The sequence below is a fragment of the Tachysurus vachellii genome, chromosome 4 (assembly GCF_030014155.1).
Source record: "Tachysurus vachellii isolate PV-2020 chromosome 4, HZAU_Pvac_v1, whole genome shotgun sequence".
Lineage (NCBI taxonomy): Eukaryota > Metazoa > Chordata > Actinopteri > Siluriformes > Bagridae > Tachysurus > Tachysurus vachellii.
Window position 1 is genome coordinate 26,084,903 of NC_083463.1, and position 18,840 is coordinate 26,103,742.

The window sequence follows — 18,840 nt, forward strand, 5'->3', positions numbered from 1 at the left end:
TACACTTTACCACTGAGGTGATCTGTCTGCTGTAAGACAGACAGACAGAAAGACTGATAAACAGATAGACAGAAAGACAGATAGATAGACAGAAAGACAAACTGGCAGACATACAGACAGATAGATAGACAGACAGACAGACTGACTGACTGACAGAAAAACAGACATAGATAGACCGATATACAGGCTGACTGAAAGACAGACAGATAGACAGACAGACAGACAGAAAGAGACAGATAGGTATACAGACTGATTGAGATAGATAGATAGATAGATAGATAGATAGATAGATAGATAGATAGATAGATAGATAGATAGATACTTTACTGATCCTGGGGAAATCGCAGGGTGGTTGTTTAGATTAAAAATTTATAATCAGTATCAACTAATAACAGCTATATTTTGTACCTACATGCTACAAACATTAAAATGCTTCTAAAAATGCATTCCAATCTAAGTTCTGAGCAGTAAAATGACTGAGCTTTGTCTCACAAATTTCTCAATTTTGTTAAAACAAAGATTTTTTTCTTCTATTACCACCGGATAACATTCTAATAAGGGATCTCAAGAAATCTGCCCATCCTGTTAAGTGATAATTATGGCAAGACATTTTGAATCTCTTAGCACCATTAGCATCATTATTCAGAGCTGCATCAAGGAGACTAGGAGCTTTATTTACACAGCCAGATGCACTAATAATGCTTTGATTTATGAATATGAATGCAGCTTATGAATCCCTGAATTATGAAAGAGCAACCATAATACAACCTGCTGTTGTGATGCATCATTTATATGCATTTAGTCTGATTATGTTCTGCTTTGAATGCGAGTCAGTTTAGAATAATATTTAGATCAAGACCTAGCTGTCATCCCCACAGCCAATGCTAACGAAGTATTAAAGCCTTGTCATAAAATAGACCAACTCTGACTGCAAGAGGGATAGGACAAATTAGTCATATTTACAAGACAATTTGCTGATCACATCTATTAAACTTTAACCCTTGTAAATTAAATTAGTAGTAGAGCCATTAGGTTCCCCACATCTCTGTGTAGGATAAGTTGTAAATAAGATTGATGGATGGTCTGGTTTTGGTACTGTACGTCTACTTCTACCTGTAAACCTTACACACAAACACAGCTCTCCCACCACTGACAACTTATAAGCGTAGTTTCTCCAAACTTTGTCAACACTTAGTATTATGGCAAAAATATAAAGATATAGATAAATACATAGAAGCAACCTCAGTTCTACGCCAAACTACTTAAAGGTTTTAAGACTGAGAGAGCCACTGCTGGGGAATGTAGCCCACAGATAAACAGAGCTCTCACATACTTTGTGACCTGACCTGGTCAGGTGTATGGTAAATTCTGAGTATGACAGGAACATTTCAGGGCACCATGCACACACCCAAATGCACACCAATCAATCACTCACTCACTCTCTATCTCTCTCTCTCTCCACACACATACTGTAACCTGAGCTTTGGATTGAACAGGCAACCCTGTGAGGACTCTCTAAAGTGTCAACAATACACACTGTGTCTAATCTCAAAATGCATACTGATGCAACTTGTTAAATAATCTTTCACTTAAGAATCAAGTGGCAATGCAATCAGATCTCTTTTAATATCCAGATTATTTAGATTTTCACTATATTTATAATGGATTCTCATATGTATTTCAAAATCCTTCCCTTTGTAGGTCATGCTTAATGTTTGAGGTGTTATATTCCTCACTATCCTATGATAAACATGTTTCTTTGTCTCACCCATCATTATCTCCCAAACCTGTTTCAATTTGGATACTCCAAATGTCAGTAAACATTTGCCAACCAATCCATAATCCATTTGGATTTTGTCCCATGATCTAGCAGCACCCTCTGCTGACTACATACCACACAACAATCTTCAAATGATCCAGAGTTTGAACAACATAACTCAGACAAGAAAGCACCGTATTAAAATAAATATGTTTATATAATTTATTAAAACTAATAGTCCATGTGCAAAATGCTGCTGTTGCAAGTGTCTCAAGTTCCATGAGAAGAGAAAGATTGTTTCCTTCCCTGATGGTTCTACAATTCTTTATCATCTAATGGTTTCAGGTCCAATGTTCATTACACAGTAACGACGTCCAGGCATAAATTTAGATGTCATAAGCTGTCATCTCTGGGCCAGCTCCAGTTTTGTTTCAGATGCAGGCAGTGCATCGATGACTTCCCCGCACATGAACTGATCCTGAAAAAGAAATAATAGTTCTAATCAGTTGTGACCTTAGTACTGTAAGGATTTATCTGAATTGGAGATAAGATGAATTCTTGAGGGAAATAATGAAGATGGCTTTGGAGTGCTGTGGAGCAGTCAAATCTTAATCAGTGAACAGTTGATAACTTCAACAAAACAAATGTTAAAACTAGAATGAATAGGTAAAAGTAGGTAGAATCAATCTGGATCCCACATACCCTGCCATCTTCCTCTTTAAACTACGTATAGGGGAGTGAAAGCTCAGTGGTTAGGACGTTGCCGTACTTATCCATAAGGCTGTGTGTTCAAATCCCACCAATTGCCACCCCTGGGCCCTAAAGCAAGGATCTTAACCCTCCTTTATTTGTCACATATACATTACAGCACAGTAAAATTCTTTCTTTACCTATCCAAACTTGGAGGTTAGGGAAAGAGCACAGTGTCAGCCATGACATGGCACCCCTGAAAGAGAGGGTTAAGAGCCTTGCTCAAGGGCCCCAACAGTGGCAGCTTGTCAGTGCAGGGGCTTGAACCCCAATCCTCCAATCAACAAACCAACGCCTTAACCGCTTGAGCCACCACTGCCCACTATATGGAAAGGTAAATATTTGCCCTTTGTCCAGAGCTACAGAGCACTAAGCGCAAGGGCATCCAGGCAGAAGTACAGTTTCTTCCCACAGGCTATTCATCTGCTAAACAATTAACCAGTCTATGAACTCCCCCAGTGCAGTATTGTAAAAATCTGCTGTACATATGTAAATTTTATCTTAATACACTACTGTACTTAATCTTTTACCTTGTTTGTAAAATGTTTGTATGTGTAAGCATACTTCACAATAAAGCACAATCTGAATCTTTTGGTTAAATATATAAATGGTCAAGATGGCAGCCTCGGCATGACACTCGCTAGTACTTTATTTCTTTTTGTTTACTGTCTGTGTGTTTGGTCATGCTACTGTGAGAATTTACACTAGAGAAGAACTGCTTAACATCGGTCAGTTCACTCCAGACACTTTTTCACCAGATTTACAAACCTGGAAAGTTTTTTGAACTCAGATGGAGGAGCAGCTGCTCTCTATGGTACATGGAGGAGACGCCGGTGCGCTAGTGAAGCTACGAGAGAAGTGATTTAGAACTGCGCTCCCTTCGATTCACCTGGTGAACCTCCGCTCATTACATAACAAAATGAACAAACTGATTCTGAAAAGACTTTGCATGCTCTGCTGCTCTCTGTTTTACAGAGTTATATATTTCTGTAAAGCAGACATAGTCCATTTTGAAAACTGATAGTTAATACTAAGGTCACAAAATGATTGTTAATGTTAATATGAAGATGTTTGAAGTGTCGGAAAAAAGTTAGCAAATTATACGTTATAAAATCGGAAGATGTCTTGATTGAGACAGTTGCTATGCAAGTTCATTCAAACACAATATAAAGTTGGAAGGATTATTTTCCCACGTCACAACAACAGGGCTATGGGTAGTACATCATGCACTGATGAACTATACTTGCTCACCAGCCTGTTACATACAATTTCCATCATTTAGTCCATGTGTTATTGATAATAAATAAACTAGCCCTAGGACACAACCGTGGAAATGTTCACTTTGAGATTTATTATTATATATCTATATATTATTATTAAGAGGGAGTACAGAAAATAACACAAAGGTCAGAAAACACCACCAACAGAGGAAGTGTACTAACCATCATAAAATGTCAATTTGAGACAGCCAGAAACAATAAACCACTCAGAACTACTTGCCTTGTCATAAATTACTTTAACAATCAGCGAGCAGCTTGGACAGGTGGCCACCTCCTCACCATTCTCCAAATCTTCCTGTAAAAGGATTTATTTCTTTATAAATTCTTTAGTTACTTGTGAAAAAGCATCTTGTAAATATAGCATATTGAAGATTTAAGAGAATACCAACTTCCCAAAATTTTAAATCGATAAGTGGTCTATTGCTCAATCTACACTATATGACCAAATGATATCTGACACAGTGACCATCACACCCGTATGTGCTTGTTGAACATCCCATTTCATTTTTAGTCCCTCATTTATACTTACCAAAACTGCCAGACACAAGAACAGTTTCTTTCCCCAGGCAATCACCATGATTAACAACTCACCATAATGATATTCCCTGCTTTATATCTACAAGTACTGCATTATCAGAACTGTCAGTCAACACATCATCCGTGTATGTTACACACACTACTGCTGCTGCATGTTGCACAAAAGCATAATATTACACAATACTGTTATTTGCACTTCTCACACTTTATGTTCATAACTGATCAGTCATATATTTTGTATTCATATTTAATACTCATACTGTCTATTGTATCACATCTGCATTGTCTTGGATAGTCTGTATTGTCTTGTATAGTGTAGTGTTATTTATTTCTGTACTTTTGAGAGTCACAGACAGCTGGAACCAAATTCCTTGTGTGTGTCAACACACGTGGCCAATAAACCTGATTCTGATTCGCTGTTATATTAACCTGATTTTCACCTGATTTTGGAATGTGGCTGAGGGGATTTGACCATTCAACCATATGAGCATTAGCTTCACAGAGCCCTGGCCCTCGTGAGACATAAATTACTTTCACAATCAGCATTCCAGGTCATCCAATACAAAGGTGTACATTGGGGTTTAAGCCAGGGCTCTGTGAAGGCGACTCTTCTACTCCAACATTGAAAACATGTCTTCATGGACCTCTCTTTGTTGTGTACAAGGACAGTGTCATGCTGGAGCATGAATTGGCCCCTTAGTTACAGTGAAGGGAAATCTAAAATATCTGGCAACAGTTTGGGAAGATCCACTATCGATGTGTGATCGTCAGCTGTCCACAATCTTTTGACCATATAATCAATCAATCAATCAATCAATCAATCAATTAATCAATCAATCTTCCTGTTTATACTTGTACCAACAGGAAGTACAATTTTTTCTTTAATAAACACATGATGAGGCATTTAAGAGAATCTTTAGCGCTAAAGTAGTTAAAAAGTCAGCATCTGTGAGTAAACTGGAGTGAATACTAGTGATAGTGTTATTACCCTTCATCATGACCTACCTTCGTGATGGCAAATCGGTCTCCACAGGGACACGGGAAGTAATACGTTTCTGTTTCTTCGTCGTATTCGAAGTCTTCGATTTCGACTTCGTCGTGAAACACCGACATTTTAAAGTCTAGTTCTTACGGCTTAAAATGTCTTACTACTCAAGAGGGTTGTGTATCACGCGGCTTCGGCACTAAATGTCGCAGACATATGACGTAAGAGCATTTGTCGCTAAGCGCTGATGTATTTGGCCGCTAGAGGCTAATGTTTCGCTAATAACAAGTGGTTCTGGGGGTCTGTGATATTTGTAACATTTGCTACAGTGGTGGAAATCACAGCAAAAATCACATTTATTATTATTATTATTATTATTATTATTATTATTATTATTATTATTATTATTATTATATTTTGGGATCGAATCACCAACGTGGACTCGGAAAGCTCTATGGCTCTAATGTATTATTTGACTATTTAAATAAATTTTCCTTTAATAAATCCGCAATAACAGTGTCAGTGGAGTGCAAGACCCCGAGAACAGCTGGTATAAAGTACTAAAATATATAACAAAGCTGGTCCAGAACTGTGAGGTTTACAACTTAGCTTTGAACTAGCTGTGTGACTTAAAATATTAAATTATTATGTTTTATTATTTTTTATACTAATTATTATTATTATTATTATTATTATTATTATTATTATTATTATTATTATTATTATTATTATTTTTGATATTCTTGTTATTGTTATTTTTATTATTATACATTTATTATATTATTATTATTATTATTATTATTATTATTATTATGTACAATAATAATAATAATAATAATAATAATAATAATAATATGAAGAAGAAGAACATAAATGATTAATAAAGAATCACTATCTAAGAATCTAAGAAAACATGCAATTAACTATCCACAATATGTGTTAACTCACCTCAGGTAATAAAGTTTAATGATCATTTGCTTGTTTGTTTGTTTGTTTAATGCAGAAACAGTGTCTGCATTTTGCACATATGCACATAAACAATTAACAATACTGAATATAACATGTTTGGCTCATGTGTATGTGCTACTGTATTTTAGAAAGAGATAATATAATTGCAGTGGGGTTTACTCTTTGGTCAATAATGTCTTAAGATTAATTATATTAATCTTTATTAGTCTTTATATGGTAGTAGTAGAAGTATTAAATTTATTAGTCTTTATTAATAATTATATTAATCTTTATTTAGTCTTTATATGGTAGTAGTAGATGAATTAAAATTCATTCATTCATTTATTCATTCATCTCAAATAACCTGGATCAGTATCCTGGTCAGCCGGTGGCTTAGTGGTTAGCACTTTCGCCTCACACCTCCAGGGTTGGGGGTTCGATTCCCGCCTCCTCCTTGTGTGTGTGGAGTTTGCATGTTCTCCCCGTGCCTCGGGGGTTTCCTCCGGGTACTCCAGTTTCCTCCCCCGGTTCAAAGACATGCATGGTAGGTTGATTGGCATCTCTGGAAAATTGTCCGTAGTGTGTGATTACGTGAGTGAATGAGAGTGTGTGTGTGCCCTGTGATGGGTTGGCACTCCATCCAGGGTGTATCCTGCCTTGATGCCCGATGACGCCTGAGATCACAGGCACAGGCTCCCCGTGACCCGAGGTAGTTCGGATAAGTGGTAGAAAATGAGTGAGAGTGTGTGAGTATCCTGGTCAGTGTTGCAGTTGATCTGGAGGCAAACCTGGGCACAAGGTAGGAGAATTCACCCCTGCTTATCTGACATTTATGATCATTGTGATAATATAAAGTTTAATAATTTATTTTTAATTATTTGATTAATTGACCTGATTAACCAGTTAACTGACTCATTTGGAAACCTACAGTATGTTGTTTTGCATAGAACAAAGACTATATCATGATATTTTATTTTTTTAATCGTACTGGTTTGGAATACTCAATGCCTCAGTGCTAAGAATTCTCAGGAAATAAATAAAACTGATGACATCAATGTGCAGCCTTATTGGACCGTTTTCCATTTGTAAATAAGAAATTTTAGCCCTTTAACTGGTGTTTGTGTATGTGATAGAGGGTTAAATTATATTGCCAAAAATTCTATTATAACATAGTTAACAGAGAAAATTAGGTTAAGAATAAAATCAAATAAAGCACTAACATCTCACTGTCTATGACCTGCTTTTCCTCAACATTCTAAGAACTAGAGATATTTTCAACAACACATTCAGTGCGTTAAAGTGTTTACACTGCCAAGCAACAGTAAAAAAACAACAACAACAACAACACACACACACAGTTTAACATATTGCTTAATTAAAGGTCTAAAGGTTTCTATAGCTGCATTTTACTTCTTAGTACAGTCTTTGTTCATTTATTTGGTTGGACCACTGACTTATTAAACCTCCATAATAATAAAACAGGCCACACAGTTCATCGACCTGAAGCTAAATTCACTAAGAATTCTAACCATCCTTTCACCCCAACCCGGTCTGGACATTATTATGCTCATCAATCAGATACCAAGCAAGATGGGGCACATGATCTAGATTCCTGGAGGTATTTGGCAGGAAGGGTCCACTGAAAATGGCTAGTTATGGACCATGGACAAATCAACTTCACAGTGAAGCATGATGGTGGTAGCATCACGTTGTGAGGGCAAGATAGATGCAGCAAATACAGGGCTAATTTGATAAGAAACATGTTTTGGTCTGCAAAATTCTTCCAACATAACAACATACTGCAAAATATACAGTGCAGTGTTTTAAATGCAAGAACCTAAAAGTTCTAGATTTGAAGACATGAACCTGTGAATGCTCAGTATGCCTGAATCCAATTGAGAACCTGTGCCAAGAACAGAATGTCTCCATCAGATGTGAATAAACAAAAATATCAGAATGCAGATATATAATTATCCTTTGAATACAAATATTTTGCACATTCAAATGTAATCATATTAAGTAAATCAATTTTCCAGACCCAATTAGAACCACTTTGATCCTAGATATTAACACTACAAAATTTGCAAAAGTTCAAGGGGATGAATACTTATGGAAGGCTTGACTTTAGCTGACGATGGCCATCTGATCCTTACACCAGCTGCTCATTTATGAGGGGCTCCCTTGTCAAAGCAGAGGCTGGACGACTGGAAGTTGGACGTCATCAGCATAGTGGTCTGGACACCCAGTACCTACCATAACATGCCACTCGATGACAAGCATCTAAAGATGTTCTCCAGATTTCTGGGTATCAGTGTTTAGTTTATCAGTTTTGAAGTTATTCAGGTGATACTCACTGCCCATAATGGTCACATTTGGGTTCAATTAGCTGTTTTTTGTTGTCTCAGAAACTGCAGATCCAACAAGGAATTGTTTCCAGAAAATGATAACTATATGAATAATGTATTTATTGCAAATACAGTACAGTCATACTTCACCTTGTAAATGTGAACAAGAAGCTATCCAGTTAATTCTCACCTCCTTAGAACCACTGTTACATACAGACATAATGACTTATCTTTATTGTAGCTATGTATCTTCCGATCATTGTTTACTGCAGACCTCACTTTGGTTGATTTAAATAAAAATATATGTTCTACTGTACATGATTGCATGCTGCCAAGCCTGTTAAAAAACCCTGCTATGCCTGCTATATAGTTTGTCTGACTCTGATTTTGATTCTGTCCAAGGATCTTAAATGTTATTAGTAAAGGGCCAGTGTGACTGCAGGCTTTTGATCCAAACAAACAGGAGTCATACTTCATTAGTTGTAGTTCCAAATTGGTCAAGAATATTCCTCCAGAATGGGCTTCTTTGAACAGTTCGCTTTATCAACGTTAGTCAGAGACATTCCTGTGCATAAGGAGTGACCCAGTGACGCACATAGAAATGGGTAATCAAATTAAACCAAATTACAGACAAGCTGTGGTTCTTTAAAGATAACAGTCAGTAATTGCATGAAAGGTTCTAGAAACATGGATGGGTATGTACAGCTTGTTCTGGATCTGTGTACAAAAAAGTGGGTTTAGTTCAGGGGGATCACTGCTGACCTTTTCAGCTTCTCATTTGCTGCAATGCTAAACGAAGAGCTTTAGCTGCCTCATGTAGACAGCTGCTGAGCTTATCTGAGGCCTTATCTCCAGGCAGAAAGCCTGGTACTGTGCCAGCATGGTCTTATGACTAGTACGAATTTGCATGAGAAAAGGTACAAATAGCAACTACTAGGAGATGAGGCTTTTATACAACATCGTTCAATTGAAATGTAATGAAATCACTGTCACTTGTTTGGATTCCAACTATTTTTGCAGGAGATCAACTTGGTCTAGCTAAGAGAAAAGAGAAATGGCTATAAAAGTCAGCAGCCATAAGAAATCAAAGGATGTGATTATTTAATAAAGACCAAAACTTCATTTGTTTAAGTTAACCTTAAGTTATTATTTTTTTTTACCTTAAAGACACAATGCTGTATAATTTGACTGCTTTTCCCATATCTTCAAGATACACAGATGGCTTTTGTGTTGTCTCACCTGAGCCTCTGTTTAATTTATGATATTTATTATTGAGCAAATATTTGGATTGCTGTTGAGTGGAATATCTTTTAATTTTTTCATGCAAAGCTAAAAGAAGTGGATTTGATTGTATACTATTCCAGCTAGGAGTGAAAATGTGTTAGACATTCAAATAACAATTATAAATTAGTAATTATTTATGTAGTATTTATGTAGTATTATTATGATCCCTTGGATTCCCCCTGAATACATATTGTCCCAGTGGATGTCATGTGTTAATTGACAGGGGAAGGGAGGGTTCTACAGGAACTACAGGAAAATATTGGCACGCATGATATGTGAGAGAGGTCATAGCCTGGGGGAACTTGATAATGGTGGCTTCCCAGATTAGCCTCTGATCCTTCCATTAGACTATGAACACCGTCAGAGTTGCATTGCTCAATAAATTTTAATATAAGCTCTGTTACAGTATATTGAACTAAAGAATTAAAGCCCAGGTGATTGTTATTTGGTGTATTTTAGACTGAAGGTTTTATATTATATAGTATATAGTATTCAACTCTATTGCAAAAAAGTGAGTCGTTGTTATATTCATGAATTTCATGTCATTATGTTCATTAAGCACTTGAACTACTTTGAAGGTCTCTTAATTGTCAATATAATGTTTAGTGCATACAGGAACCTTTTTTTTTTTCCTATTTTTTCCCCCCTATGCCTCTTATTCCTGAAGTGTTAGAAGAATAAACACATCCTCATTGCACATATGATGATCTTGAGGGAACAATATTCATTCTGTTTGTATTTGTTCCTGAATAGTCTTTATAGAAATACAGTATACACTGGGAATGTACACATGCACGTGTGTTATCACATCATTTGTTAGCAGATACATGCAGCATGTTAGTTCACTTTCTATGTATTAATGGTGTATTTATAGTTAGTTACTAATGTAAAATTGCCATCCCCATCATGCCACTGCCCTGTGTGCAGGGGGAGTAATCCAATAAAGAGGAGAGACAGAATTGCCCCTCTGTGTCTTCCTCAGATACTAAAGGCAAAGCAAGAAAGGAACTGGGCACAACTGAGAACAGCATCAAACACAGGTACTGTATGTGCAACTTCCACAGCTTGAACTCTTCTCTTCTCTTCTCTTCTCTTCTCTTCTCTTCTCTTCTCTTCTCTTCTCTTCTCTTCTCTTCTCTTCTCTTCTCTTCTCTTCTCTTCTCTTCTCTTCTCTTCTCTTTTGGTGTCTCTTCTCTTCTCTTCTGGTGTCTTTTCTCTTTGGTCTCTTCTCTTCTCTTCTCTTCTCGTCTCTTCTCTTCTCTTCTCTTCTCTTCTCTTCTCTTCTCTTTTGGTGTCTCTTCTCTTCTCTTCTGGTGTCTTTTCTCTTTGGTCTCTTCTCTTCTCTTCTCTTCTCTTCTCTTCTCTTCTCTTCTCTTCTCTTCTCTCATGGTGTCTCCTCTCTTGTCTTCTCTTCAACAGGTTGTGCTGCATTACTATGCAGCCCGTTACTCTTTATTAAAAAAGAAATTGAATGGTTTTGTTCCCTGTAGTTTAAACAATTTCTAACAATTTCCACCCCACTGCACAATAATGGCCAATTGTCTGTTTTTTAAAGGTGATTATGACATTTATTAATCAGTAATCAATGTAAATTAACAGAGATGCAGGATGCAGGTGAACCTATCCTCTTCCAAATTGTTTAAATCAGAGCATTGTTTACTTGCATAAATTTATTTCATACTGAGCACCAGTAGCTGTCTGTATGTCTGACTTTTTATTTTTATCTAATACAGATCAGAGAATCTATTTTGCAGCAGCAGTAAAAGCTGATGAATTTTCTCTAATCAGTTTGACTCTCAACCCTGACAGACTGTCATCTAATTCTCTGTTACAGTGAAGGTTTCGTAAATGGTATTTACAGTTTGTTAGGTTGACAATGGACATGCTGAGTAGATGAGTGAAAGATCCTGTATGCATACTCTAAATTTAGCTTAAACTCTAATTGGCAAGGTAAAAGTGCAAGATTTTGTAATGCTTCAGATCCAGAACACAAAATGTCTTGTCAAAGCAGTCTATATTTTTTGTCTATAAAATTACACCTACAGTATTTTTGTGTGTAGCCAGTGTCAGGTTAGATGTATCACTAAAAGACTTTAGGGATTATACACAGGCGAGGCTGATGTTAACATATGCACCTGATTTTTCATGCTGTTTTATGAAATTACATCCAACTAAATGTTGTGCCGCTATGAAGCCTATTGCTTCAGCTAGCATTTTGATTCATGCTGTAAATAAAAATAAACAGAATCCTCTTTGAATTCTTGTTAAGATTATTTTTAGAAACTGAATTCAGAATTGCCAATTTCAAATTTACAACCCTGCTGGGTTTTAATGCTTTTGTTCATTTTGGGGAAAATTAAAGCACCATCTAGTTCATGTTTGTTGTGCAATTGTAACTGTTTTTATTTTTTTGCTTGTTCGTGTTAGCTGTAATTGGACCCAAAATGGCAGAACGTTATGATTGTCACTATTGCAAGGAGTCCCTGATTGGGAAGAAGTATGTTCTGCGAGAAGAAAACCCTTACTGTGTGAAGTGCTACAACAGCCTTTACTCCAACACCTGCGATCAGTGTAAGAAACCCATTGGCTGTGACAGCAGGGTGAGTTGATCATAAAACACATGAGATTTAATTCTGACACTTATATTCTCTTTGGGATTCTCTTTAAATTTAAACAAACAGCAGAAAAATGACCCGTGATGAAGGTGAATACTGTGAAGTTTTTAAGGCTCTGGGTTGTTGATTAGAGGATCAGGGTTCAAACCCCAGCATGGGCAAGTTGCCATTGTTGCGCCCTTGAGCAAGGCCCTTAACCCTCTCTGCACCAGTGGTGCTGAATCATGGCTGACCTTGTGCTCTGACCCCAACCTCCAAGGTGGGATATTTGAAGAAAGAATTTCACTGTGCTGTAATGTATATGTGACAAATAAAGGCTTCTATTCTATTTAGAATGTCAGGCAGACAAATCCAAAATGTAGACAGGAAACAAGTGAAGTCCTACGACCTACAAACACCAGTGGCAGCTATAATCCAAATCCAAAGCACACGAATAACCTAATAGAACAAGATTATAAGACAGAATAGCAACACAGAAGAGAATGGGTTGATGGCGTTAGGTGGCAAAACTCTGAGCAATACTTTACTCCAAACACAGAAACTTGAGGCTTCAAATACACAAACTACTTAAGGGGTGAACTGAAAACAATCAGGAAACTTGTAGGACACATCCAAGAACAAAACAGGGGAGGAGACAGGAGACATGAACAGGAGAAATAAACATAAAATTCAATAAAACAATAATTCACAGTATAATAACACAGAGACTCTCTCTCTCTCTCTCTCTCTCTCTCTCTCTCTCTCTCTCTCTCTCTCTCTCTCTCTCTCTCTCTCTCTCTCTCTCTCTATCTATATAAATATATATTTATAGATATATTTCTCTGTATCTATATATCTATATATATATCTATATATCTATATATCTATCTATATATCTATCTATATAAATATATATCTAAATATATATAAATATATATATATATATATATATATATATGTACAGTATATCTACCAGATTACGCTAAGATAAATGTATTACAAATACTTTACTGGTTATTGTAAATATGAAAAAGAAAATTAAATATAAATATTATATAAAGGCTAAGACTCTAGGATTATAAGGCTTAGGTCAATGTAAGGTGGTATGGGCTAAATTAAATCACTAGCCCATGGATATAAGCCACTTAGCTCGGGAGTTCCTGAGGATTTAGCCTGGAAAAAAGTATAAAATTTGTTATTCTCTGGAGTGTGTGTGTGTGTGTGTGTGTCTCTTTTCTCCTCAGGCTCCTGGCATTAAGGCCAAATTACAGCGTAATTAACCTGCAGTGGAGTCATTTAGTCTGACCAGAGTCCTTGGCCTCTTTAACCACCACATCCCTCATAGAGCAACCAAAACTCCCCAGCTCACACTGCTAGACCTCAGTCCAGTGATATATTATGTACAAGCACACCCTCGAGCTCATTTGGTCATATCGGCAGATAAATGAAGTTTTTTTTTCCAGTCACAAGGTTGTGCTTGTGCTGTGTATTCACAGGATAAGACTAATCCTGGATAAAACACCCTGATTTATCACAAGTACCATCAAACACAGCCTAATGACCTGCCATGATGCCATCATGAACCTTATGGGCAGATAATTCATGTAAAAGGATTTTGTGTGTGTACAAATCCATACATTATATACAGTATTGCTAATAATTGAGATATTTTAAATTTACACTGTACCATTGTGACATAGGCAAGGATCAATAGGACATCCACTGCTGAGTAGTGTAATAACAAAAAGTCATTTAATTTAGATCTTTAGCAATTATTTAAATTTAACAACCTGTTTGGTTTTGTCCCACATAGGACCTTTCCTACAAGGACCTCCACTGGCATAGCGACTGCTTCCAGTGCTTTAAGTGTAGACGCTCCTTAGCGGACAAACCGTTCTCCATCAAGGATGAGCAGATGCTCTGCACTGAGTGCTATGTCAGCGAGTATTCGTCTAAGTGCCATGAGTGCAAGAAGACTATCATGCCTGGTGAGAAAAAAACAACTTTGTCTGAGTAAAATGCCACATATGTATTTGTGAAAAATATCATATCATTCTGATTGGTTAAAAGGTGTTTATTAAATAAAGAATAACACACGAAAGGTCTGAAATTATAGGAAGATGATCATTGACAGAGTGATCTTTACATTTACAGCATTTGGCAGACACCCTTCTCCAAAAGTGCTTTGAAGTCTGTATCAATGAATATATTAACATACATTAACATACATTAACATACATTAACTCTGGTTCACTAGGTTACAAACTTAGGATACAATCAACCAAAAACTCTGTTCAGGTTTTTTTTAATATATTGTCATTCACTTGCTTAGGATTAGATAAGATTTGTTTGTATTAAAAGCAGAAAGAATGTAGAGCAGAAAAATGTACATTTCCATTTGTTCCATTTAGGCTTCATTTGTAAGATAAGTAATTTCACTTTGCTATTTTCTTCCTCAAGGAGTTGTAAAAGATATCAGTATGGAGGGGGGTGGCTCAAGACACCTTACCCTCAGGCAGAGTTTCAGTTTTCTATTCACCTCTAGACATATTGATTTCCTTTTTTTGATTGTTAAAAATAACTGGAACTCTCTGGGGGTGGGGTTATATCATCAGTCTGCTGTATATCATATTGTGATGATTTATTCCTCTTATCACAGCTTCATGCTTTTTATTCTTTTATAGTAAGGTTTAGTTCCTGTTTTTACTAGCTTTATAACAGCTACAAACTGTCCTCTCCACCAGTCCTCCTTTGTACAAAGTACTCTGTCCTAAATGTTACAAAATGCTGACACCTTCAGGACATTCGTGTCATAGACGGTCCACCAATGGATGTAACAATCTATGGATGTAAAAATATTCCTGTGTGTTATTCTTTAATACATGAAAACAGTCAGAGATGGCAAAGTATAGTACTTGAAAAACCTCAGGGTGGTAACATGTCCCTCCATTTTGTTGATTATTATTTTCCTATAACACCATGTCCTGTCATGTTTTATTAATTAGTAATTATTGTTATTATTATTATTATTATTATTATTATTATTATTATTATTATTATTATATTTAATGTTCTGTTTGGTGGATACTGATTAAATATAAACACTTTTTCAGGTTCGAGGAAAATGGAGCACAAGGGCAACAGCTGGCATGAGACATGCTTCTCCTGCCAGCGTTGCCAGCAACCAATTGGCACCAAGAGCTTCATCCCAAAAGATGACAGGAACTACTGTGTCCCCTGTTATGAGAAGCAGTTTGCTCTCCAGTGTGTGCAGTGCAAGAAGGTGACACTATGCCATGATAGTGCCAAATGGCTGCTGAACTACAAGCCCCAGCATGTCAACATGTTTTAACTACTATCACCTGTGTCTCATCTCGCCTTTTAGCTTCTTGTTTTCAGTGACATTGCATTACACAGTCATAAAAACAAGAGTGTACTAAACTAGAATCCATTTTAATTCCATTATAATGTGATTCCATTGTTCCCGTTATAAATTCTATAAACTGTTTGTTAAACCCGTTTGACTGATTAAACTGATTTCATTAAATGAAAGCTTCCATTAGCTTCCATTAACCGAAAGGCAAGACAAAAGACAATAACAATATGTTCTATAATACACAGAGTTTTTTTTTTCAGCTCATGTTTAAAGGATACTGCAAAGTAAATTCAGGAACATATATGCAAATGAATGTTGTACATCATTCTTGGAGCCTGCATACAAAACATCCCTCTCCATACTTTATAACAACATACCCTACAAATAAAATATCACATTATAAATTTACACTCCATTTTTGTGTTTCTCTTAGCCGATCACCACTGGAGGTGTGACCTACCATGAGCAGCCGTGGCATAAAGATTGCTTCCTGTGCACAGGCTGCAAGGAGCAGTTGGCTGGCCAGCGCTTTACTTCTCGTGATGACTTTCCTTACTGCCTCGGCTGTTTCTGCAACCTTTATGCTAAGAAGTGTGCCTCCTGTACCACCCCTATCAGTGGTATTTATTTATTTATAAATGTCCTCTGGAATCACTTAAAAAGCCAGGGCTCCTGCACATAAAATAAAATTCATTCACAAATTATAACAACAATTTAAATAAACAAAATTGGCAGAATCTATAATACTGGAGTTAGTGTCAAACAGATGGACTGCTGAACTTTATGGCTTTTGACCTTTCTGTCTAATTTTACTGAATAAGCAAGGGAAATATCTTTCAAAACAATTATATCTTTCCTGAAGGCATGATGGCTTTAGCGTGTTTGCTTCACACCTCCAGGGTTTGAGGCTCAATTCCAGGTGTATTCTGTTTTTCTGCCCTAGTCCAAACACATGCATGGTAGGCTACAGACATCTCTAAATTGCCTGTAGTGTGTAAAAGCCTGCGTCAGTCTGCTTGCAATGGACTGTCTTTGTAAGGTAGTGCTTATTTTGTCTGCCATGGCAAATCATGGCTCCCTTAAATCAAAAGACTACTACATATAAAAGTAAAAATATATATTTTTTTATATTAAAAAAAACTGCTTGCACGTCTTCTTTGTCCTTTCATTCAGCAAGAATCTTGTGTAGCTTTATGGCTATGTTTATGGCTATGTTCTTAACTAGTAGCATTACAACACTGTGAAGCATGATATTTGAGATAATGCAATTGATAATGCAAATATGAATGTTCATCTATCCTGAAAACTACAGGTCTGGGTGGCAGCAAGTATATTTCCTTTGAGGAGCGTCAGTGGCATCATGACTGCTTCAACTGTACAAAGTGCGCTGTGTCCTTGGTGGGTCGTGGCTTCCTGACTGAGAGAGACAATATCCTGTGTCCTGAATGTGGCAAAGATATCTGAGCACAGACCATCTGAGCAGCTGACAGCATGAAAGAGTAGGTAGTTGATGTCATATGACTATTTTAATATAACCAGCCTTAAATTTTGTCAAACCTTTTACTGACATATTCTGACATTCAATCTGTAAGTGATTCATATGTATTTTATATTTAACTAGATACACCATTATATCATTATGAAGGGGGAAATTCATCAGGCTGGTTAGCCAACCCAAAGTAGTACATGCTTTGTGAAAGGCTTCATGCTGACTATTTTAAGACTATTTTAATTGAAGATATTTTAGATTTCTATTCTTAACACTAAGATAAACTAATGATTCTGTAATTGTTTATCTGCAGACTCAAGCAGCATCTGTATGTTATGGATGTAAATAAAATAGTCCAAAATGCACTAAAGTGTTTCATGTAAAAAGTCTTCATTATCATAAGTGTTGAAGATTTTTGTGAAATATTGCAGCACACTGTGAATCACTGACGACTACTGATGTTATGCTGGGTCATGGAGCTTCAAAATGTGTTTTGAGAAGTTAGGCCACTTCAGGAGAAGCTCTGTTTCATTTTCACTGATGATTATTTAAAGGTTTATTTATTAAATACTATCCAGATGTATAGACCAAACACTACCTCTACATTACCTCAACACTACATTACCTCTAACCAAACATTGTTAAGCTCCATCAACGACGACACTTCACTGTATTCTCTGCTGTAAGGCCACCCTACAAAGCAATTGATCATGTTTTCAATCAAAAGTAATGAAAGAAAAAATACTGCACCGTGTCTGACCACAAAAAGATTTGAAAAGTACTATAAACAGACTGTAACATGTACATTATAATCATGGGCTTTAAATAATATTTAGAAATAATATAATGATCAACACAATAATAATGATTTATAATAATTAAGTTCTTATATAATTATTTGACATTTCATCCTATCATCAACCAACATCAATCTCTCTGTGTCTCTCTCTCACACGTCACACACACACACACACACATACACACACACACACACACACACACACACATACACACACACACACACACACACAAACACACACACACAAACAAGCAGGATGTTTACTATCTACACTGTGAATAAATGTGATGTCTGGCGCTATCTGGTGGTGAAGATCGAAATGGAAAAACTGGCAATTATAACTGATCAGCTACAATTATTTACTGAATAAATGATTCCTATTCCAACATTTTTGCAAATATGTTTTAAACATAAAATACCTGATTGTTTAAAGGCAGCTCATGTGGTTATGTTTATTATGAGTTACATGAGTAAACAGAATAAGTTAAGTTTCATAGAGTTATATAAGCTATACATAGGTTTAATAGTTTGTTATCCTTCTTGGATAGCACACACACACACACACACACACACACACACACACACACACACACACGTACAGTGGTGCAAATACTGACCACCAGAGGGCACCCTTTCTCAATTATTACACTTCTCTTGTTATCCTTCTTGGATAACAAACTGCAAAGCAAAAGCA

At 36.4% G+C, this 18,840-nt stretch overlaps 2 protein-coding genes across 2 annotated transcripts; one reads left to right on the forward strand and one right to left on the reverse strand.

The window, feature by feature from the left end:
• Positions 1–1,957: 1,957 nt before the first annotated feature.
• Positions 1,958–5,472, reverse strand: dph3 (diphthamide biosynthesis 3). Its single transcript, XM_060868606.1, has 3 exons — positions 5,332–5,472; positions 4,010–4,084; positions 1,958–2,237 (listed from the first exon to the last, which is right to left on the reverse strand). The coding sequence occupies exons 1-3, from the start codon at positions 5,437–5,439 to the stop codon at positions 2,163–2,165; spliced, it is 258 nt and encodes an 85-aa protein (XP_060724589.1). The 5' UTR covers positions 5,440–5,472; the 3' UTR covers positions 1,958–2,162.
• Positions 5,414–17,660, forward strand: fhl2b (four and a half LIM domains 2b). The gene is made up of 7 exons (XM_060868605.1): positions 5,414–5,532; positions 10,871–10,928; positions 12,316–12,488; positions 14,296–14,470; positions 15,596–15,765; positions 16,292–16,478; positions 17,171–17,660. Exons 1-7 carry the CDS (start codon positions 5,515–5,517, stop codon positions 17,320–17,322), a joined length of 933 nt encoding a protein of 310 aa, XP_060724588.1. The 5' UTR covers positions 5,414–5,514; the 3' UTR covers positions 17,323–17,660.
• Positions 17,661–18,840: the final 1,180 nt, after the last annotated feature.